The sequence below is a fragment of the Miscanthus floridulus genome, chromosome 7 (genome assembly GCF_019320115.1).
Source record: "Miscanthus floridulus cultivar M001 chromosome 7, ASM1932011v1, whole genome shotgun sequence".
NCBI lineage: Eukaryota > Viridiplantae > Streptophyta > Magnoliopsida > Poales > Poaceae > Miscanthus > Miscanthus floridulus.
Genome location: NC_089586.1, coordinates 25,672,371 through 25,694,780, shown reverse-complemented (window position 1 = coordinate 25,694,780; position 22,410 = coordinate 25,672,371). Strand labels below are relative to the sequence as shown.

The 22,410-nt window shown below is 44.7% G+C and overlaps 5 protein-coding genes across 6 annotated transcripts; 2 read left to right on the top strand and 3 right to left on the bottom strand.

Moving 5' to 3' along the window:
* Positions 1-164: 164 nt before the first annotated feature.
* Positions 165-4,314, bottom strand: LOC136462881 (uncharacterized). Of its 2 annotated transcripts, none has more exons than XM_066461919.1 (9): positions 4,072-4,314; positions 3,409-3,458; positions 3,142-3,254; positions 2,369-2,636; positions 1,697-1,793; positions 1,349-1,599; positions 1,166-1,256; positions 977-1,052; positions 165-637 (listed from the first exon to the last, which is right to left on the bottom strand). In XM_066461919.1, the coding sequence occupies exons 1-9, from the start codon at positions 4,259-4,261 to the stop codon at positions 397-399; spliced, it is 1,377 nt and encodes a 458-aa protein (XP_066318016.1). In that variant the 5' UTR covers positions 4,262-4,314; the 3' UTR covers positions 165-396. The 2 variants fall into 2 exon arrangements, with proteins under 2 accessions (XP_066318016.1, XP_066318018.1); XM_066461921.1 differs by lacking the exon at positions 165-637 and adding an exon at positions 723-803.
* Positions 4,315-5,791: 1,477 nt separating this feature from the next.
* On the bottom strand, positions 5,792-6,469 carry LOC136465238 (uncharacterized). The gene has a single exon (XM_066464054.1). It carries the CDS (start codon positions 6,467-6,469, stop codon positions 5,792-5,794), a length of 678 nt encoding a protein of 225 aa, XP_066320151.1.
* Positions 6,470-6,719: 250 nt separating this feature from the next.
* LOC136466743 (fasciclin-like arabinogalactan protein 3) lies at positions 6,720-7,834 on the top strand. Its single transcript, XM_066465247.1, has one exon. The coding sequence runs from the start codon at positions 6,768-6,770 to the stop codon at positions 7,401-7,403; it is 636 nt and encodes a 211-aa protein (XP_066321344.1). The 5' UTR covers positions 6,720-6,767; the 3' UTR covers positions 7,404-7,834.
* A 169-nt stretch (positions 7,835-8,003) lies between these two features.
* Positions 8,004-10,594, bottom strand: LOC136466744 (probable small nuclear ribonucleoprotein F). The gene is made up of 5 exons (XM_066465248.1): positions 10,420-10,594; positions 8,948-9,035; positions 8,807-8,844; positions 8,604-8,668; positions 8,004-8,290 (listed from the first exon to the last, which is right to left on the bottom strand). The coding sequence occupies exons 1-5, from the start codon at positions 10,423-10,425 to the stop codon at positions 8,227-8,229; spliced, it is 261 nt and encodes an 86-aa protein (XP_066321345.1). The 5' UTR covers positions 10,426-10,594; the 3' UTR covers positions 8,004-8,226.
* Positions 10,595-10,778: 184 nt separating this feature from the next.
* On the top strand, positions 10,779-14,805 carry LOC136466742 (probable LL-diaminopimelate aminotransferase, chloroplastic). The gene is made up of 11 exons (XM_066465246.1): positions 10,779-10,978; positions 11,578-11,765; positions 11,851-11,936; positions 12,088-12,155; positions 12,249-12,365; positions 12,508-12,570; positions 13,042-13,146; positions 13,237-13,287; positions 13,459-13,779; positions 13,954-14,160; positions 14,235-14,805. The coding sequence occupies exons 1-11, from the start codon at positions 10,958-10,960 to the stop codon at positions 14,523-14,525; spliced, it is 1,518 nt and encodes a 505-aa protein (XP_066321343.1). The 5' UTR covers positions 10,779-10,957; the 3' UTR covers positions 14,526-14,805.
* Positions 14,806-22,410: the final 7,605 nt, after the last annotated feature.

The following is a 22,410-nucleotide window of genomic DNA, read 5'->3' as shown; positions in this document are numbered from 1 at the left end:
TTCTTGACCAACTGTGTAATTAGTTTTTTTTTTCGTCTACATTTAGTATTCCATACATGTGCCGCAAGATTCGATGTGACAGTTACTATGCAAATTTTTTTGGCAACTAAACGGGGCCTAACTCTTGCAAACACAACACAGCACTCACTGCAAGTTCCAACCGTGCTACCTACTACACGGAACATTTCGGTTTTCTTTTATGGACCTAAATATATACTACATCAACAATTACCTGATGTTAGTTGTAATAATCTCAAAGTTTCCTTTACAATTGTAGTCTACGTGTATCGTTCGCCTATCGAGACCTTCACAAGTGACAATGCATACCACGGGTTACTGTTGTTCTTTTTCAAACCCTATAGTAAACAGAGAATGCATAGGGATTTTGGAATCACCTCACCTCCACTCTTTCCTCGGCCTTCCAACTGGCCTCTTCGCCTGAACGCGGCCCGATTCCTGTCCCGCCGCTGGGTTCCTTTGCTGTGGCGGCCCATTCCATGATCTCACGGTCTTCCCGTTGTTTGAGGGACGAGCTCTTCTGGCAGGTGACCTTGTCTTCGTCGGAATGCTGTTCTGCAAGTTGAATCCCCTACTGCAATTTCTGGAGCTCTTTTCTGTCTGCAAGCCCATTGATGAGCTGAAACGGATGGTATTAGATTACTAGCACAAGGTATGTTTTGATCTGAAACATAATTCTTTTAGAACATAATGTACTTCATACTTCATCGTTTGCTATTGACTACAGTTCTCTCTTCATTTGGGGGAAAACATGAATGGGATTATTCTTCATAGGCCCATGGCTACTAAAGCACATAGAATATCATGCATTTCAGAATTTATTAGATAATACTTACAGAATGTTAAAGAAACTATATCTATATCGAGTAAGAATAATATCAGGTAAAAAGGACACAAGAAATAAGCAAAAAAGGCAGACCGAGCCATTTGAAAGTACAAAAACTGTAATAGAAGATACCTCGGTGCAGCCTCAATACCACCTTGAAACTCAGTTTTGTTTGAGGCAGAACAAGAGCCATTGCGCACTGTGAGTGCTGCAGATAACCGAACAATATTAGATGAGACAAGGGTAGGTAGCAGCACCTCGAGGCTCATCCTCACATAAAAACTCGAGGAATTTTTGTGGTTGGGGGGTAAGGCAACATACTGTTCTTTTGCACCAAATGTGTCATGTCAGTCTCAAGAGGGACAGGTACATCCAAAAGTTCTGCCTTGACACGAGACATCTCCGGCTGATTCTGAAACAAATGATGGTATCATATTCATCATTCACCTATTTGATCTCAGAAAGAGATGCATATCAAGTGGTTGTGTTGTGTAGTTCAAGTACCCGACTAGAATATGGATATGACATGCCAGAGCCACATTTATCCCAATCAGCTTGACAAGAGGTGGAAGTGAAGTGTTGTGCAGCAGCAGCTACAGCAGAGGGTTCATCATCGAACACACCCTTTGAAGCCAAGTCAGAAAATGTCAGGTTATTAGTCCCAAGAAGGGGAATATCTTTAAATAGCGTCCTGACATCTTCTGGAAGTCCCATCGGTGCATTAGTAGCATTAGCGGTAACCTCTTTGGATGAAACTGCAGTAGTCACAAGAAACAGAGAAGTCAATTTGAAACTTGTCAGAGAAGAGCATCCCCAATGTCAGTTAATTATCAAATCCTTGAACATTGATACCTCCATGATTCCTAAGAGAATTTGATTTGTTTCGCTTTGGCCTGATTCTTCGAGCATCCTCAAAAATATCCCCTGGGGAATAACTTCTTTTCACAGCCTGCAGTAATGATTATGACATCATGTTTGCATAATTGCAGAGTTGATATAGTAGGAATTAAATCAAAATAATATGAGATTTACCTAAAATGTTTAATCCATAACATCAACAAAAAAAAAAATTAAACATTTTACTTGAGCTGACAATTGTGGATCATTAGAAGGTCCTTAGCTTCACGGAACTGTTTGCATAATTCCAGGAACACACGGAAGGAAGTAATCAAACAAGATCCTAAAATCCAGAGGTGTCTAGTCCTTGTCTCAATCTAAAATGTTTACTTTGAGAGCCAATTGTCAATTATATGGTTTAGTGAAATACACATTGCACATACTAAAAAATGACTAGAAGGTTCTCAAAATTGAAAAAACTACATCAATTGTAAAATTTATTACACCAAACATGATTATCCTAAGAAAGCAACAAACTAGTAATATTACAAAAAAACAAATATGGCATATTTTGCAACATGCAGCATAAAATTGTTGAAATACAATGCACTTCTATGTATTGGTAATGGAAACACGTTGTTAATGAAATCCACAGGGTGAATTATTCCTCAAGATAAGAAGACTCACACGCTGAATTCGGTCATGACTATTGATGCAAGGACCTTCAGCAACAGCTGAACTTTTCTTCAGCCATTCCTTCTCAACAATGTTGTCAAACACTGGACAATTAGCAGGATTAGAAACTGCAGGGACAGCAGTGTTCGGGCTTGAAGAGTATGCAACAGGATGTTGCTGTGTGTTAGCCTGCCAAGCAATTGGAAGAATAGCAGCAGGTTCATCGTCTGAGTCCACAACTCTCTCTTGAATTATCTTTATTAATGCATCACACTCCGACCTAGCATTAGAAATATAGTGCAGAAGTCAAACTTTCTAGTCCAGTTTATTTAGCAACTGGCTCTATAAATAACCAGTAGGATTAGTTTCAAATCTTTGTGTCAATTATTTGTGCTTTTATTTCTTCATAAAGAGATATACTAGGGGATAAGAGTGGGAGAACATTATCAAATTTTGGTGTCACATTCAACATGTTTCTTTAAATGACCACTACCATGGGCTCATTTTCGGTTAGTACAAGGGCAAGTTTCAGATCTATTGAATTTTGCTGCAGCATACTTGTTGGATATTCGCTAATGACAGTTATGAAATGCAGACTGTGTAGAAACTGAATGTCAGTAATGAAATGCAGACTGTACCGCAACTGACTAGGAAAACTCAATGAAAATGGAACTCAAATGTTTGAGCATACAAATTGCAACATCAAATGAAAAGAAAAGGTTGCATATCATCATAAGATTAAGTGATTAATAAATCAAGGAATTGTGATGTACGAGGCATAATACCGTGAGTAAGTTTCTTGCATAAGCAACTGCTTTACAGCATCCTTTGGATCTATCTCTGAGACAATTGCAAGTGACCCTTCACCAGAATCTTTCAAAACAATCTCCTTGCCACTCTAGAACCACAGGAAAGCAGTAACTTGATGATACAGATCTCGAAGTAACCAAATTAATTTCCAATGCCCAAAGAGAAGGACTTGATTTAAACACTAACAGACTGTAATAAATTTTATTTCTTAATAAGTTTGCAGATGCAGAGAATGGGCGCACCAAATTTAACTGATGATTGTCAGAAGGAAAACACTTCCCGATACCATGATCTGTTTGATAAGAAAAATATAAATCAGGAAACTTATTAAGCCGCTGAGGAATCAATTTTTGCAAAGCTCATCAATAATGGAAAACAAACAATCCAGCAACACGGGCATCTATATGGCCACCTACACCTATATTGTATAGAGTGATAAAATGGATTTAGGATACCATCACACCCATTTTTTACCTTTTTTTTATATAATAATGGAAAACAAACAATACAGCAACACACTTGGAGTTAGCTTTTTTTTTTGGAAATGATGCCCGAGCACCTAAAACATGGTCAACATCATGCAAAGGCCCTCGAGGCCTCGATCATTAGCAAACGCTCCGTACAGAGGCCCTCGAGGCCCTTGTTCCATTCGCGAATTTGCATCAGACACATGAGCCATCCGATACCCTCTCTATTTGTAAGTTAAATAGATAATGACACTCCGGCCCTCCGCCAACCCACCCATGATGGATTGATGGCATGCGCGCGTACACAACAATTGAGAAATATACGATCGCAATGCGGACCCGGGCGCCTCACTGAAAACCGGCAGCACGAAACTAAGCGGAGCATTCACGCCGTGCTTGGATTTTTGAAGCGGGAAAACCGGGAGAGAGAGAGAGTACCGGCAGTGGCCTGATCGCGGCGCGGTGGCGATTGCGACGACTCCGGGGAGGAGGGCGTGGTGTCGGAGGCGGAGGATTCCGGGTCGAGGACGGCGGCGAGGAGGCGGCCGGCGCCGGAGACGAGGCCGGAGAGCCACCCGCCAGGCGGCGGCCGCGGCGAGGGATCGCCCGCGGCGGTGGAGATTTTCATTGGCGAGTGGGGGCGCGGAGACGAGAGGGATGCTGGGTTGCGGCTGCGGTGCCGAAGTGGGGAAAATTTTGAATTCTCCAGACGAGCAACCGCGAGGAGATCCCCGGGGCAGTTGCACGTGGGTTACTTTTAAGTCGGAAAGCGTACTTCCCATATCTATGGAGACCCACGTGTATTACGCCTTCTAGGATCGAACACGTATACCCTCTTTTGCTCCAAGAGACAAGAGTCCAGGTGGAAACAGATTAACGGGTAGGGACACACAAAAGAATAAAAAGCCTAGCTAAAAACACTAACAACCTTCTAAAATAATCAAACAAGATATTGCCTGCAGAAGGGTTACAGTCCGAATGCGCGCACAGAACATGCCTCAAGATTGAGCAAATGAAGTGCATTCTAATCCGGTCATGCACTCATGCCACAGCCCACTCAAAAACATCAGCCACATATTACGAAGATCGTGTCGTCTCCGCGCGCGGCCTCGCACGACAGCGTGACGACGCGGGCCAGCGGCGCGACGCAGCAGTCGACCAGAGCCGCGAGCGCGACGGCGATGGGCGCGGAAGCAGCGGCCATTGCGGCCTTGTCGCGGGAGCGCAGCGGCGAGGTTGAGAGAGTCTGTGATGCAGGCAGCTGTGGCGGCGGTGACGAGCGCGCGGAGGCAGAGTCAGACGCGGTGAGAACAAGCTTGTTCAGCAGCACCGCGGCGGCGGGCATCTTGAGCGAAGCATCTTCTGCGGTGGTGACGCTGGTGATTGGCTCGACAGAGCTCGAGCGAAGCGAAAGGGCGAAAAGCAGGCCGACGAGCATCTTGAGCCCGGCCATAGCTCCTCCAGGCAACGTCGTTGTTGGGCCGAGGCCCAGTGCGTGAAGGGGTGTAGTGCTTGGGAGTATAGCTGGCCATTCGGGCTGCCCGGCCCGGCCCGGCACGGGCCCGTGCCAAGCACGGCCCGGTAGGGCACGACGGGCCGCCGGGCCGTGCCGCCCCAGTCCACAGTGCCTAACCGACGGCCCAAGCATGGCGGCGACGGACGAGGTCAAAACGGCGGCGGCGGCTCCAACAGCGGCGACGGGTGGCACGGAGGGCAGGAGGCCCGTCTCCCGCGTCGCGCGTGGGGAGAAGCGGGGTGTGAGTGCGGCCATCCCAAAGCCCACAACCACAGCCAAGAGAAAAAGAGAGAGAGAGAGCGAGGTGGGGGAGGGGAGGCCGTCGGTGCTAGCTGCTCGAGTCGCGGGAAGTGGCGGGCTGGCGGCGACCGCCGGATCCGGCGCCAGGAGCCAGGAGGAGGATGGAGGAGGCCGCCCACTCGACGCTGCTGCTGCTGCCGAGCTCGACGCCACGCACCTGAGGCGGATCCGGCTGGAGGCGAGGGGAGGCCGTCGGCGCAAGCTGCTCGAGTTGCGGGAGGTGGTGGGCTGGCGGCGACCGCCGGATCCGGCGGCAGGAGCCAGGAGGAGGATGGAGGAGGCCGCCCACTCGACGCTGCTGCTGCTGCCGAGCTCGACGCCGCGCACCTGAGGCGGATCCGGCTAGAGGCGAGGGGAGGCCGTCGGCGCAAGCTGCTCGAGTCGTGGGAGGTGGCGGGCTGGCGGCGACCGCCGGATCCGGCGGCAGGAGCCAGGAGGAGGATGGAGGAGGGCCGCCCGCTCGACGCTGCTGCTGCTGCCGAGCTCGACGCCGCGCACCCGAGGCGGATCCGGCTGGAGGCGGCGGCCGCGCACCCGCGTGTAGCAGGGGCAGCTCGCGGGAGGTGACGGTGGATGCCACCGAGGAGGATTCGGCCGCGTGCTGCAAGAAGAGGTAGGGAGGTGAGGAGCCCCGAGCCCACGGCGGCGCACCTCAGCGGCGGAGTGGAGAAGAAAGGACGGAGGAGCGAGCTTGCGCGTGTGGGAAAGGGGGACGGCGCGTGTGGGAAAGGGGGACGGAGGGCGAGCCAGGCGAGGCGAGGGCGAGCTTGCTTGTTGTGGTGTGGAGCCGGCCCGTGCGCTTTTATATGCGGAGGGGGGAGGCAGGGAAGGTGGGCCGGCCACGTTGGGCCTTGGCCCTTGGGGAGGGGAGGATGAGTGAGGAGGGGGAGGAGGGTGGCCGGGCCGCTGCCGGGCCGGCTGACGCAGGCCGGGCCGTGCCGTGCCAGCCCACGGCCCTGAGCAGCGGCCCAGGCACGACCTGCTCCCTTGGGCCGGGCCAGCCCGAGCCCGAGCCCGCATGTCATCGGGCCATGCCGTGCTTGTGTCGGGCTAAAAAAACAAGCTTCGTGTCGTGCCGTCGTGCCTCGGCCTGCATGGCCAGCTATATTCGGGAGGAATTGTGTACCATCCGATTCTATTGAACGGTTTAGTCACTTCAGAGAAAAGTCGTCCTCATCGACTGCATAGTATCTGGTTCCTCCCACTTCCCATCCACGGCTATATATATGCCGAGCTCTCGGTCACCAGCCTTTAGCCCCCTCACCAGTCACCACCTTCGCATCGCATCCGCGTGCTCTGCCACTCCCAGCGCTGCCGCATGGCGCCCTTCCTCCTCGTCCTGCTCGCCATCCTCCTCCCCGCGCCGCCCAGCCTCGGAGCAGGCTACGGGGAGGGCACGGGAACCATCGACATCACCAAGATCCTCCCCGGCTTTCCGGAATTCAGCAACTTCAGCGCCATGCTCACCGAGACCAACGTCGCGCTCGGCATCAACAGCCGCGACAAGGTCACCGTGCTCGCGCCCAACAACACGGCCGTCGCCGCGGCGTTCGGCGGCGTGCCCAAAATCCCGCGCTCGTTCCTGGCGGACCTCCTCGCGCTCCACGTTGTGCTCGACTACATCGACGAGCCCAGGCTGGGAGCGCTGAAGCGCGGGCGCGTGGGCCAAGGCTCCGTGGTCACCACGCTGCTGCAGGGCATGCGCGCCGTTTCGCGGGGCACCGGCTTCCTCCGCGTCTACTCCGGGCGCGACGGGCGCGCCACGATCTCCTCCGCCGCGCCCGCGGGGCTCCGGAACGCCACCGTCGAGAGGGTGGTCGCCGCGCAGCCGTACAGCCTGGCCGTGCTGCAGGTGAGCGGCTTCGTCGTCCCACCGGGCGTCAGACTCCCGAAGCCGTTTCCACCACCAAGGGCGAGGCACATGGCAGCGCCACCGGGCCAAGGACGCGGTTAATCGTTTTACGCGAAGCGAGGACGAAAGCATAAACAGGTTGCTACGTAGGTAGGGCCCATCCCTCGATAGAGTGGATCTGTACCGTGTGCCGGGCCTGGGTCGTTACAAATGCCTACACCAAACCTCACAAATAATCCACCGGCGGCGCCAGGTGAGACAGGAGTCATTCCGATTCCTAGATCGCACGGCGGCATGGCAGCGAAGGTTCCATCGGCCGCCGGAGCCGGACGCAGTGCGGCGAGCTGGTGGACTGGAGTAGCTGTGGCGCTCGGTATCATGACGTGCCTGAATTTGCATCTGTAAGTAGGTACTGTAGCTTGCAACAGGTAGGCGTTCAAGTATGCTTGGATCAACTAGCTAGATCCATTTCATCTTTTTATCGTGCCTATGTAGTCAGTTTGCTATAATCTGCAACAATGCAATTTCATTTCGTTGATCTCAGTATCCAACAGAGCCGATTTTTTGTCCTGATATAACGTTTAACGTATGGTGCAAGTTCACATTCAGATAATCGCCGATTGTTTTGCCCTGATATAACGTCTAACATATCGTGTAAGTTCACATTCAGATAATCTGTGGTAGCAGGCAATGAGGCAAGAGTTGATAAAGAAATCTGATACCCCTCACATTCAGCTGAATGAGAATGACAGCATTGTCTAACTGAAAGCAGTTTGAACAGCACCTCAAGCCCTACTGTCATCATGTTTCATCACTCAAAAGATCATAGCTAGGATCCGGTAGGTCTAGTTGTCACTGGCATATCCAAACATACATGTCAGAATCATACTATTACATTTATCAATCTAACATGGATCGCATCTTCTCACTCTGCATCCTCTATCTCTGCATCCTCTGGAACGCCTCGGAGATACAGAACGTTGTTGCACCTGTATGTAGATGTAGAAACATAAAAATGAATCATACAGGGGCCAAATGATTATGCAATGCAACAGGGCTTAGTTTGATCAGATACTATCAACCGAAGATCCAGTTCACACCAATTTAAGTTTTGAAGAAGCCCTAGCCTTCCTTAACATGTAACTTGATCAACACTACCATAGTACTTTCCAAGTATCGGAAGTTGGAGTAGGGCAGCAGGAAGACAGGATGTATGCAAGCTTTTCCCAGTTTTATATCTAGATTTATTACAAAACACTACTACTTGACATAAGCTAGAAAGAAAGGAACAAGAAACATTACCTGATTAGAATCTCTCCCAGGTTTCCAGAGAATTGCCCATCAATGTACTCCTCAGTGTTGGCAAGCTGCACACAGTAGGAAAAAAAAGGCAGCAATGAATTTTGTATGTCATTTAGACCCAATTGATGATTAGCTATTCATCTAAAATGTATTCAATAGATGACCACTCTAATAGTATGACAGCCAAACTGTCAAAATAGTACCTGGAGATTCATATAGGAGTCTACCGAAGCAAGATAACCTGGGAATGTATAATAAAAGTTTTTCAGTTTGATTAAGAGCAGGGGCAGTATCTGGAAAATAAAATGTTCCGGTTCAAACTGAATATAAAAAGGAGATATTACCTTTGTACTCCATACCCCACTTGAGTTTGACAATAACAGGCTTCCCTGTCAGGTTGTTCAGGAAAGGTTTTGGGTTAACTGGCACAGTCTGCACAAAACGAGAGTTGATTAGTGAGTACGTATACCATAAGGTCTTCCTTTCTTATAGCTAGCAAACATAAATAACAAGACTCTCATTCTTTGGATTTCTGTAGTTCATTATTACTAAGCCCATTGGTCAACTAGATGATAGATTTCTGCCATTAATTGGAAGGTAGGCATTTACAACAGTCTGGTGCGTAAAGAATATCACAAAAATATGGCATGCATGACATGATGCACCCAGTGGCTCAACATTTAACTGAAAAAATAGACCAATAATACAGCACATATTAAGCATCATGGCAAAAATGTATAAACAGGTCAACATTTTAAATCTCATTATCGAAGTCACCTTGGAAGGAGACAGTGAGACACTCATCCATTTATCTAGTCAAGTATATTACTGTTAATAAAATTTCTCCTGCAACTTTAGCGATTCAACATATTAACAAGACTGGGAATCAAGCTTAACAGCCTACGAACTTGATGCTTTTCACATGATGTTGAGATCACAAGCAATTTTGCAACCGCAATGCAAAATAGTAATCAGCTGTGCATGGAGGCAAATATTAATGCACCTTTTGATTAAGCTAGCAGAAACAATTGCAGCTATTATATGATACTTCAGCAGTACTGGTAAAGGTGAAACCACTGGCCTGAACTATAGGTAATGATGACTGAGATCAGAAGCAGTGACATCCGTAAAAAGATACAGAAAGGCCAGTTATGTTTCAAAATCCGGTTTTTGGCTACACTGATATAAAATTTGGTAGTCACTCCCCCAAAAAAACTCAGTTCAATCATGCCCTAATACAAGATCAAGGTGAAAAATAACTTCCCCTTGTAACCTCTAAACATACTTATACACTATGCGCCTTCAAAATTACTCTTCCGCAATTTCCCCTCTTCCCAATTGCACAGCTGATTCCTTCAAATATCCCAAAATCATACACCTCACCTAGCTAGTATCTAAATCTTGCTGGAATTCAACCTAGGTGTCTCAACTGTGAATGCCCTCCCAACTACAGCAGACGACCTCTCGACGGGGCAGTTGGCCGCGCTCCCCCGCCTGCCGCCGCTTGCTCGTGTCCCCGCGGCTTCGCCGGTGCCGGTGCCGTCGCCGCCGCACGCCCCCTGCCACTTCCGCCGGTCCGGCCTACCTACCAACCAACGATTCTTCTAGGACTGGCAGTGGTGAGCTTGGTGCACCATCGACTTGCTGTCGCTTGAAACCGAAGTCGATTTCAGGCGGTTGACAGATAGGAAGCGTGAAAAAGAACCGTAGACAACACAAAATCACATGATGACTAACAAGAACAGCGAACAGACCCGGTTCGTAAGTCGCCTAGAAAAGGACATCGAGAGATCCGGTGGAAGTCAGAAGAGCTTACCGCCATTGGAGAACACAGCAGCGGTTGTCGTCGCTGCTCAGGCCGGGGCTGGAGCCACCGTCGTCGAGGGCCCCAGCTGGATCGGGATTGCCGCGTGCGCCGCCGCTGCCTTTGCCGCGGTCACGCTCAGCCTCCTGCTCGGTACTGGCAGTCCAAACCCTAGAAGCAACCGATGCGCTTGTCTGCACAGAAGATGTAAGCGGGCTGCAGCCGAGCAGCTTATCTGTGCAGCCGCAGCCCAATAAGCCCATAAAGTTTGGGTTCAAGTAGGGCCCACGTTCTTTTTGATAAAAAAAAAAAGAACACAAAGATTGCGGCTACCAATTGAGCAAATCGAGCTAGGGCGGTCCGGTCAAGACGAGCGGCAGCTGCGGCGACCCGCTCGCTAGGTGAGCTTCTGCAGCTTCCCACGCGCAGGTCGGCGAGCAGAGCCGGGGCTGCGGCGTCCTGCGCGGCCATGAGAAATGGCTCCGGTGCCCCGCGTGGTGGCGCGGAGCGCATCAGCGCCAAAGGCGACTGCTGCTTTCAAGCCTGACAAATGGATCGACGTCTCGACGAGGTATATCCTGCTCGAAACCCACCCCTCTCGCGCCTGGAACAACGGATTTGGCGCACGGAGTACTGGATCAGGTGACACCAGCGACGACTCACAGCGGCTGGTACAACGCGAGGTGTAGCGTTGATTTGGCCTTGGAGCACGAGCCAATGTCGTCTTCTGGTGAGACGACGAGCAAGCCCCGTTCCCAGCTCGTCAGTTTTTTTTTTTTTTTTTTTTTTTTGGTTGTAAAAAGCACATCACGCAGACGGGTTAAATCCAATGTTCAAAATAGCCGGCTATAGCTGCCGCTACAGCCGGATTTAGCGGATTGGCACGGCTGACGCTAGGAGATTTGCATTTTTTTAAACTATAATTTTGCATTTTAGCGCTAAACGATGTGACCGCTAATAGTGGCGATTAGCGCGCTAAAAACGCTAAACAGGGGTCAACTTAGCGTCGCTAAGCAGTTCCTGCCAGACTAATGGGCCGAAACCAAAGTGGGCTTCATATATTTTTCTTCAGGAGGTGGCCCGAAATGGCAGTGGCGGCCCAAAAATGCCATCCTAACCCTAGCAAGTCCCTGATTCCACTCAACCTTTCGACTTGTCTGTTGAAAAAAGTATCGTCGGCGGCGGCAGCGTTCTCTGACGAAGACTACAGCCGGCGCCCGCGACCACGGCAGCAGTGCAGCCATCTCGCCCGAGCACAGCGACGACGTGCAGGCCGTCGCGATGGCAGCGGACCCTGCCGGTGCCCCTGCAATCACCGCCGCCTCCTCCTTTCTTTCTTCGCCGCCGTTCTGTCTCAAGTAGCTGACTCCTTCCTTGTACCCGTCGCAGCATGCGATTTTTGTTTTTTTCCTGTGGATACGTCTAACTGTGACTCCCTTCCAGGGAATCGATGACCAGCCTCCGCCGACCCGCTGGGAGAGTCTCCGTCGACATCCGCTGCGTCAGTAGACCTCCGGCCGTCGACACATGTACTATTCGTTTCCATCCCGTTCGTAGGAATTCATGCTTTGGCTTTTTTTTTTGGTCGATGTTGCTTTCTTTTAAGGAGTTGCTTGAAGATGTTGTAGGAACAGAAATATGGATGTTGTTTGCTAATAATTTCTTTTTACTGTCCTGAAGCTTACAAGACTAATGTCCCGCGCAATGCTAACATGGCCAAACTCCAAGCAGGGTATTTGTTTCCTGAGGTTACGCATCATTCCCATCTTTTCCTTTTGTTACTGATGCTATTCTGTTGGAGATTTGGCTTCTGATAGTATCAATTCTTGACTGTCGAGCAGATTGCCAGGAGAAGAGCAGCTCATTTGCTGAAGTATCCAGATGCCAAGATTATAAGCCTTGGGATAGGTGACACCACCGAGCCCATTCCAAATGTCATAACAAATGCCATGGCAGAGGTACCTTCATGTTAAACTAGTGTCCTGTCAATCATATATATTCAGCCCACAAAAAAATCCCAGTGATCCGGCACTTAGTTTTATAGTTGAGAAAACACTTACAATTACATTATTTTTTTTATCTGTCTATTTGTAAACACAGAGAGCACATGCCTTGTCAACAATTGATGGCTACAGCGGTTATGGAGCTGAGCAAGGTGAAAAGGTACCTTGTGGCGTTATCAGCAATTTTTATTGCATTAACAGGCTAATTCAGATACTTATTTAACAGCTATACTACATGAAGCTTTACATAAATATTTCATGGAGAAATCTGGATACTAAGATTGGTCGCCTTTTACTTAAAAATTATTTGACGCAGATTGACGATCTGTTGATAAAAGGATAACTGGTTTAACTTCTTAGTGTTATGATATCTGATTCTCTAATTCTTAAGGGTTACTGTTTTGTAATGTATTACTTCTTAGTTTAAAGACCGATCATATACGATTCCTCCAATTAATTGATGTGTTTCCTGTCACTTATCCTTCCAAATGCTTGCATATTGCACATTTGAACTACTTTGCTTACATGAATTAATTTTTAAGTTTTCAAGCCTATTTGTAGTTTTCTCTTTGCTTTGTTCTTGTATAAGCTCCTTCAGCGTGATAAAATTTCTTGCTGATTGCTAATGCAGAAAGTCAGAGCAGCAATTGCTGCAACCTACTATGCGGACCTTGGCATTGAAGATTCAGACATATTTGTCTCTGATGGTGCCAAATGTGACATATCTCGCTTGCAGGTACCAAAAATATTTGACTCGTCCTCCCTTCTTAAGTTTACAATTCATTTTAAATTGTTTGTTAATAATTCTCCTAATTCAATATTTCAGGTCCTTTTTGGATCTAATGTGACAATTGCGGTCCAAGATCCATCATACCCTGTGAGAGAACTCTTGCATTAATTGTAACTGTCAGTTACTTACACTTTCATATTAATGATTCTAAACTTATGTGTGATGATATGTTTTTTTGTCATATTGTTACTTATCAATTAGCTGTTACCATTTTACATATTGTCCATTGAAATTAAAGCAGGCCTTTCATTTTGACAGGCATATGTTGATTCAAGTGTTATCATGGGCCAAACTGATTTATATGAGCAAGATGTTCAGAAGTATGGAAACATTGAATACATGAGATGCAGTCCAGAAAATGGATTTTTTCCTGATCTGTCAACTGTCCCTCGGACAGATATTATTTTCTTTTGTTCACCGAACAATCCTACTGGTGCTGCTGCATCTCGGGACCAACTAAACAAATTAGTAAAATTTGCAAAGGACAATGGGTCCATCATAGTCTATGATTCTGCTTATGCAATGTACATATCAGATGACAGCCCAAAGTCTATCTTTGAAATTCCTGGAGCAAAGGAGGTAGGCAATATGCTCCAATATTTACTTTAATTACTTGTTCATACTACATATGGGGTGTTTAAAATGCCTCAGTTGCATGGTTATCCTAAAAATTACAGTGCCAGTGCTATGAACACCATATTCCCCTTTGTAAATAGACTGCACCTTTTTCATTGTGGTTTTGCTTATGTGCAGGTTGCTATTGAGACAGCGTCATTCTCGAAATATGCTGGGTTCACTGGTGTCCGTCTAGGTTGGACTGTTGTCCCCAAGGAGCTCCTTTTCTCTGATGGACATCCAGTTGCTAAAGATTTCAATCGCATAGTCTGCACTTGCTTCAATGGTGCATCAAACATTGCACAAGCTGGTGGTTTAGCTTGCCTCTCTCCAGAGGGTCTAAAGGTAGGATTCCTGGTTCTTGGAATTCTTATATTGCTCTTCTGCATTGTTTGTTTTATCCGATCGTTCCCGTGCAGGCTATGCATGATGTTGTTGGCTTCTACAAGGAGAACACTAAAATAATTGTTGACACATTTACATCACTTGGATTCAACGTGTATGGTGCCAAGAACGCTCCTTACGTATGGGTGCACTTCCCTGGCCGCAATTCTTGGGATGTGTTCGCCGAGATCCTGGAGAAGGCGAATGTGGTCACTACTCCTGGCAGGGGATTTGGACCGGGCGGCGAAGGCTTTGTGAGGGTCAGCGCATTCGGACACAGAGAGAACATCATTGAAGCCGCGAGGAGATTTAAGCAGCTGTACTAGTGAGCACCGATGCAGCTTCTGTGCCCTCCTGGGAAAATGATGTCAATAAGAACACATCAGCATTTGGGACGACACCAAAATTCGCTTGGTGAAGCTGCCAGAAGATGTTAAGTGGGACATGATTTTTTTTTTTTTTGGAACATGGTTTTTTAATAGGCTTTCATGTGGTGCAACTATATTCAAACCATTTTGAACTCAAGACAATGCTTGCTGTAGTCCTGAGACTCTTCACTGGTGAAGTTGTCTCTTCTGTGTTCGTTCTTGTGTGCTGTTGCTGTTTCGGGGTACCGAATACCTCTACGATGAGTCCACACGTTATACACGCAGGGTACACATAATTGACTACAAATATTTGGAACCGTTTCTTGGCATGTAAATAGTAGCGAGAAACCAAATATAGATGATGGCAACATTTGAAGACCTAATTAAAGAAGCTTATGGAGGATGTTTTTTCACTAAAATATCTATTCCTATCAATATGGAAGAATATAAAGAGATCTCTTGGAGCTGCTCTTACTTCCATATTTATTATGAGGCACCTAATTACATGTTTTCTCCAAGAAAGAAACAATAATAATAGTGTTTTTTAATAATTTATTGTGCAAAAAAATTGCCCAAATAAAAAATTGAAGAAATATACTCCACTCCTCAATACGAACAATTTTCATTCATAAAATTATTTTTTTATTTAAAAAAAAAAATAAAAAATGAAGAATAATATCGACGATAAGGATCCTCAAGTTGCTAAACGGGTTGAGGCCCAAAAGGCCCAGCCCAACCACTTTTCTGGTGGCGGTTCGTCCCTGATTTTCGGGAGTCCCGTTCCCCTAAAGCCCACTAAGGCAATTTTTTGCACAAGACATTTATAAATTATTAAAAAAAAACTCCATTGTTATTGTTTCCGAGTACCAATACAAAAAAAATTTAGAGGCGATTAAAATAAGTTTTCAGAGGCGGTTTAAAAATCGCTACAATACCACTAATTGTAAAAATAAATGATTTTCAGAGGCGGTTTTAAAACCGCCTAAAAAATCGATTTTCAGAAGCGGTTTCTCTTAAGACAACCGTCCCTAAAAATAATTTTTTATTTTTTTTAAAAATCATTTAGAGTCTAATAAAAATAAGAAAAAAATATTTAGTGTGACTAGAGGCCTAGAGGACCAACCAGTCACTCGTAGAATTTCATATTCGCCACTATCCGGTATAGTGCAACAGTTAATATTCGAACTCACAACCTCTCGCTCCGCGCGATGCGTCCCCTACCACTACACGATATACAATGCTATCAATTTGTACTAATACGTATGGATCTTGTAATCAATATTTGGACTATTAAACGACTTTAAATGGGAAAATTTTCAACTACAAAGTTTTAGAGCTCTTCGAGCACTACAACTTTCATATAGTACATTTCTCCATCCAAGGTCATTTGAGAAATTCAAAATTTTGAAATGAAAAATCTGAGACTTAATTTATATATTTGGAACTCTAAATGATCTCAAACAAAAATTTTATCAACTACAAAGTTTTAAATCTCGTCGAGCTCTACAATTTTGATATAAATTTTGTCTTCATCCGACTTTATTTAAAAAAGATATGAATTTATTTGTGCTGCAGTTATTTTTAAGGACGGTTGACTAAGTCATCCGCCTCTGAAAATCACTTATTTTCAGAGACGGTTGACATAAGCAACTGTCCTTGAAAATAACATTTTCAGAGGCGGTTCCCTTAACGAAATCGCCCCTAAAAATGGATACATTTTTAGAGGCGGATTTATTAATGGAACTGCCCCTGAAAATAGATTTTTAGCGACAGTCACGGAGCTACGGTGCTCCCCGGCGACGTTAGAGGCGGCGTATTAGTTTAACCGCCTCTGATAGAAAAGGGAGGCGTTCCTAAAAATCTTTTTTGTACTAGTGGAGAAAACATGTAATTAGGTACCTCATAATAATATGGAAGCAAGAGCAACTCCAAGAGATCTTTTATATTCTTCTATATTGATACGAATAGCTTCTTTAATTAGGTCTTCAAATGCTGCCATCATCTATTTTTGGCTTCTCGCTAGTCAAAGACGGGGATCATGAGTGACTATTCAAAGTGTACACAAGATATAGAGAAATTTAAATAGTTCTCTAAATGAGGATTCAGATACATAGTCTAAGAAAGACTTTTGGAGATGCTCTTGTATTCCTTATGGTATGATTGGGAGTGCTATGTTCCTATGACAATTACATATTTTGTACTGTTTCAGTAACAAATAATAATGTTGTTGGTAAGGGATGAATGCAATCACGATCAATCGACTATCACAGACACATTTTCAGTCACTTTTGTTCGATACAAGTTGCTCAGCTGTTGTTTATTTTGCACACGTCACGCCCGTAAGAGAGAGGTGCTATTCTCATTGTCAAGGTTGGTTGGCCAGGAGAAACAAAATGCTCGCTATGCGGACATGCGGTCCAAACACAACACGACCCTACCGCAGCATACCACGCTAGATTTATCGTAGCCGTAGCTGTCAGGCCTCCGTGATGTTTGCTCAAGAAATGACAGGTGGATATATGCTAGTGTTTGGCAAAATTGGAAGCTATCAGTACCCTTGAATTTACTACTGTATGTTACACTAAAAACTACTACTGTTGCTCCAAAAAAAAAACTACTACTGGATGATACAGGTTTATTGGCAGCGCCTTGTGATATCTTCATCTTCAACAATATAATTTGCACACGACAACTGACTACTGAGGTCTGAGGACCAATGGATGTGGGCATGTCCGCATTTGGCGCCGATGGTTTCAGTGGAGTTGCAGGGTTTGTGAACGGCCTGTTTGGTTTGAATCCAGGCAAGACTAACTTGGTATAAATTCCAAGCGTCTATATTTTGAAGGTTTGGACTGGGATTGTTGTCTGGAATGGAGGGAGTATTATTTTAGTATCGAGGAGTATATGGACTACGGTCTTCTTGTTTCTAACAGTGTTATCACTCAGCAGTCATCAACACGAGATATTGACGTACTTCCTCGTCTCTAAACAAGCGTCGCTATGTTATTTGTGCCAGACAAACTTTCTTAAGTTTGACTAAATTTATAAAAAAATATTAACAATGTTTATATCTCTAAATAAATTTATTATAAAAATAGATTCAACCATCTATCTAACGATACTAATTGTGTACTGTAAATATAATAATATTTTCTTATATATATTTGGTCAAAATTAAAAGAGCTTTGACTCCTAGGAAACCGAGAGCGACACTTATTTATTTAGGGACCGAGGGAGGGAGTACAAATATAGCACTCAAAATGCAGTCGTTGAAGCGATAATGTATTGCAAAGTGAATTCAGTTGTGTATCTACCGCAGTCAAAGTTCAGAGCATTATTTTTAGACAATTGCGTTTGAGACGAACCCAGCACCCGATTTTTTTATCTCTCCCAACCAACACTGCTTCCTGTCGTGCGTCTCCGAAGTTCCAAGCTGACCGCCGCCGTCGCCCCAGGCCTGCTCTCTCCTCCACCGCCGCCCCCAAGCCGGCCGGCGTCCCTAGGCATGCTCCCTCCACCATTGCTGCCCCAGGCCGAGCAGTCACAGTAGCTTCGCCGGCGTCGGGCATGTACTGCTCACAGAAGGAAAGGGAAGGGTAAGGTTGGGGAGGGTGGGACCCACCGTAATTTGTGAGCAATTTGAAAAATTTTCCAAAATTTATGAACAATTTGACATACATCTCTCTCATATCTGCAATCTATAGAAATAATTTGTTATTTTAAAAAAAAATTGGCATATATTTCTCTGAGATCTGCAATCTTCCTAAATTACACTACTCTGTCCAATAAATTACATCGAAGAAAACCATTTTAAATATAGTAATAAGACAGTGTAAATATAGCTAAAAGTAAGTGCAAATACATGGAAAAAAATTAGGTGTCAAAAGCTTCGAAAACACTCCATTGTTGACTAGCCAGACTCTTTTTTTTATTATAAGACTAGGTAGCGTGCCCGTGCGTTGCTACGGGATAACTAATAATTTATACTAAAAACACATGGATCGCACGATAAGATAACAATACTGTAAAAATTAAATACCAACATTAAAGTGACATTTAATCCAAAAAGCAAAGTTTATGAATTTAACACGGTCACGGAGTGCACGGCGTCGCAGGCTCACAAACTCTACTTTATAGATCTTTTCGTAATAGGGCTAAGATAATATTTTATATTAGCAAAAAAAATCTCCGATATCCATTTCTTTCATTATAATTCATTTATCTAGACGATGTTTGATGTGAGGGTACGGTTACAGTTTTTAGTAGCTTTGCGATATTGTCCGAAGTTATAAGATGATTGATGTCTTGCAATGATCCTTTCATTAATTTAATTTTCAATCTATGTTTAATTATTTATTCAGTCTATTTTATAGGCACGCCAGTAGATAATGGATGACAAAATTCAAGCATCCATTATTTATCTCTTTGATTTTGAGCATGAGTTTTGTTTTTATTTTTTAATTGATATATTGTCCTTTTGTTTTTACCGTAGCGTTAGCACGGGCATGCATGAAAAACGAAGATGTCTTTATACTGTAGAAATCTTTCAAGAAGATCATGCATAGATTATTCTTGTATTGAATATTATATAAATACAATCACCTAAATATTCTAATTAAGCTACAAAATTTTAAATTAGGATACGAGGTAAGACATGCACACAGATATTTAAAAATTACATGTAGAGTCCAAAGAACTTAATAAATAAATTTTTCTAGAGGCAATGTAAATTCTCTCTAATCTTTCATTTGGTGTAGTTAGTGTTATCATAGTATCCACATGTATTCATGGAAAATAAATCATGGACAAAACGTGGATACTTTTTGATGCGACATTCCAATATGGGTCCATAGTCCTACCAATATCCTTAAGGCAGATCACATAAAGGATGAGAGTCCCTCTATGAGATTGCTCACAAAAGACTCAAACTTATATCTGATCATGGTAATGTTGAATTGTTTTGTATCAAAAGCATCGACAATAATAAACGGGGACATATGTTTTAGTATGTATAGTAGAGAAAAACTCAACCTTGGTCTTCTCAGCAGCTTTTCTGAGTCTTTGCAGTGCTAACTTGTCCTTACTCAGATAATCAAGAGGTGCACCATAAAATTATGCACCACTAAGAAAAGTATCACCATTGGTTACCTTGACCTAAAAAATGTGTTGAAATTAAGAATTACAACACCCAATTCAATATCTTGGAACAAACATTCAAGTGGATACCAATATTATACAATATATGTCTGTGTGGAATAGTTCTAAAGCTACACATATTTATACGGTGAGTATAACATACTTTGTTTTAAAATTTTATGAGAGATTTTTCAAGAGACGCAGTATTACCCATGCGACAGGCACTGACATATATACTCGAGCCTGTGTACAGAATTATATGGAGATGCAACGGAACTTATTTATGAATTTATTGGCGCATGAAAGAAATGGATATCGGAGAATTCTTTCTGCCGATATAAAATATTATCTTAGCCATATCAAGAAAAAGTCTATACGGTAGAGTTTGTGAGCCTACGACGCCGCGCTCTTTGTGACTGTATTAATTTCACAAACTTGCTTTTTGAATTAAATGTCACTTTAACGTCGGTATTTAATTTAACAGTATTGTTATCTTATCGTGGGATCCGTGTATTTTTAGTATAAAAGATTTAATTATCTCGTAGCAACGTATGGTCACGTTACCTAGTTGAATATAAAAGGAGAGAATTGGCTGCATTCGTACATATAATGTATGTCAGTTAAGATTTTGTTTGAATTAATTTAGTTCGCGAACTAATAGTAATAACTAAATGTGGCATATATCGAATTCTTTTAGCCACTGCTTGTGTGCAGAAGCGAAAAATATCCCAACCACGCTTGCCCTAATATGAGTATTTGAAGTAATAAACCTCTGAAGAACATCAACGTACCTCCCTTTTAAAGATTGGGTCGAATCTAACCTAGAGCCTTAGAACCCTACATCTTTTTCTGGACAGGCTTCACTTCGGATGCGCCGGTAGCAATATCAACGATCTTCAATCGATGGACCAAGTCGTATGGATCCCCATACAATGACTTAGATATGTAGATTTTGTTTTCTTGTACCTGGATATACTTATTTCACTGAAGCTTTTATTGAAATGTTTAGACACAAATAGGGTTTGATCACCGATGTCCATCACCCTAGACCACTCCGGCGTACGATCGTGAAGGTTGCATTTTGTAAGGTCGAGATGGCGGGCTAGAGGAGGATGAATAGTCATTTCTAAAAATAATCACGTCGGCTAACAAAAACAAATGTGGAATTAAAATAATTCGGTCTAGTCAGGACTATACCCCTCTATCAAAGTTCTCTAGTACCTTACAAAGATCCTAATTAAGTAACTAAGATGTCGGGCTAGTTAGAACTTACCTAATCAATTCTGAAAGCAAGATCACACAAATCTATGCCACTAGTACTTTAAACAACGGAGAAGCTTCTACACATGCTAGTAAGCAAAAGCACCAAGCCGCCTAAGCTCACTAGCAATGCTTAATAATAAGGCAACTGAAAGCTCTAGTTTGGTTTTGGTTAATTGATGAAACCCTAAGTGCTAACATAGTTTATCAAGATGATTATGAGATAGGTAGCACTACTCCAAGTGATGAAGCAATAACGAAGATCATGAAAATGGTGATAGCATGGTGATGATCAAATGCTTGAACTTGGAAAAGAAGAAAGAGAAAAACAAAAGTCTCAAGGCAAAGGTATAAAATGTAGGAGCCATTTTGTTTTAGTGATCAAGACACTTAGTGAGTGTGATCATATTTAGGATAGATAGCCGTACTATTAAGAGGAGTGAAACTCATATCGGAATGCAGTTATCAAAGTGCCACTAGATGCTCTAACTCGTTGCATATGTATTTAGGATCTAGTGGAGTGCTAACACCCTTGATAATATTTGTGAAAATATGCTAACACATGTGCATTCGGCGCTTTCGGGAAAATGGAATGTCTATTTTCTATTGCGTTGGATGCAAAATTGTTGGTAGTTGGCACACTTGAGCAAGGGTGAAGAAGTTAGAGTTGAAATGGAGTTGGTCAAAATGATGCTGGCGTCGGTCTACTGACCGGACGCTGGGTCACTCAGCGACCGGACGCTGAAAGGCTGCGTCCGGTCGAGCTGGCAGAGAGGTCGCCAGTTTCGGTGTTGCACCGGACGCTGGACCTGAGATGCACCGGACGCTGGTTTCTGCGTCCGGTCAAACTGACGGGTCTGCACAGTGGCTAAGGGTTGAGCACCGGACGCCGGCTGCGTCCGGTCAAGGTGGACCGGACGTGTCTGGTCGGAAAAATATGCCTCGGGGAGCTTAGTGGAAACGACCGGACGCTGGGGCTTTAGTGTCCGGTCAGTTTTACCGGAGCGTCCGGTCAGCTTCGTAGCCGTTGAAATCTGACGAACAGCGTTTGAAGCTGGTGACGCGTGGCATCCATCGGGCGACCGGACGCTGAGGGCCAGCGTCCGGTCAGTATGACCGGAGCGTCCGGTCACAGCGCGTTTTGCCCAGTGAAGGGGTATAACGGCTCTATTTGATGGAGGCTCTATTTATAGCCCCATGGCCGGCTCAAGGGATAACTCTTGCACATTTTTATTGATATAACAACCTTGTGAGCTTAGCCAAAGCCCTCCCACTCATCTCCATCATTGATCCATCATCATTGTGAGATTGGGAGAGAATCCAAGTGCATTGCTTGAGTGATTGCATCTAGAGGCACTTGGTATTCATGTTGCGCTGCGGATTTCACTTGTTTCTCTTGGTGGTTGCCACCACCTAGACGATTGGAGCAGCGGTGGAGGATCGACAC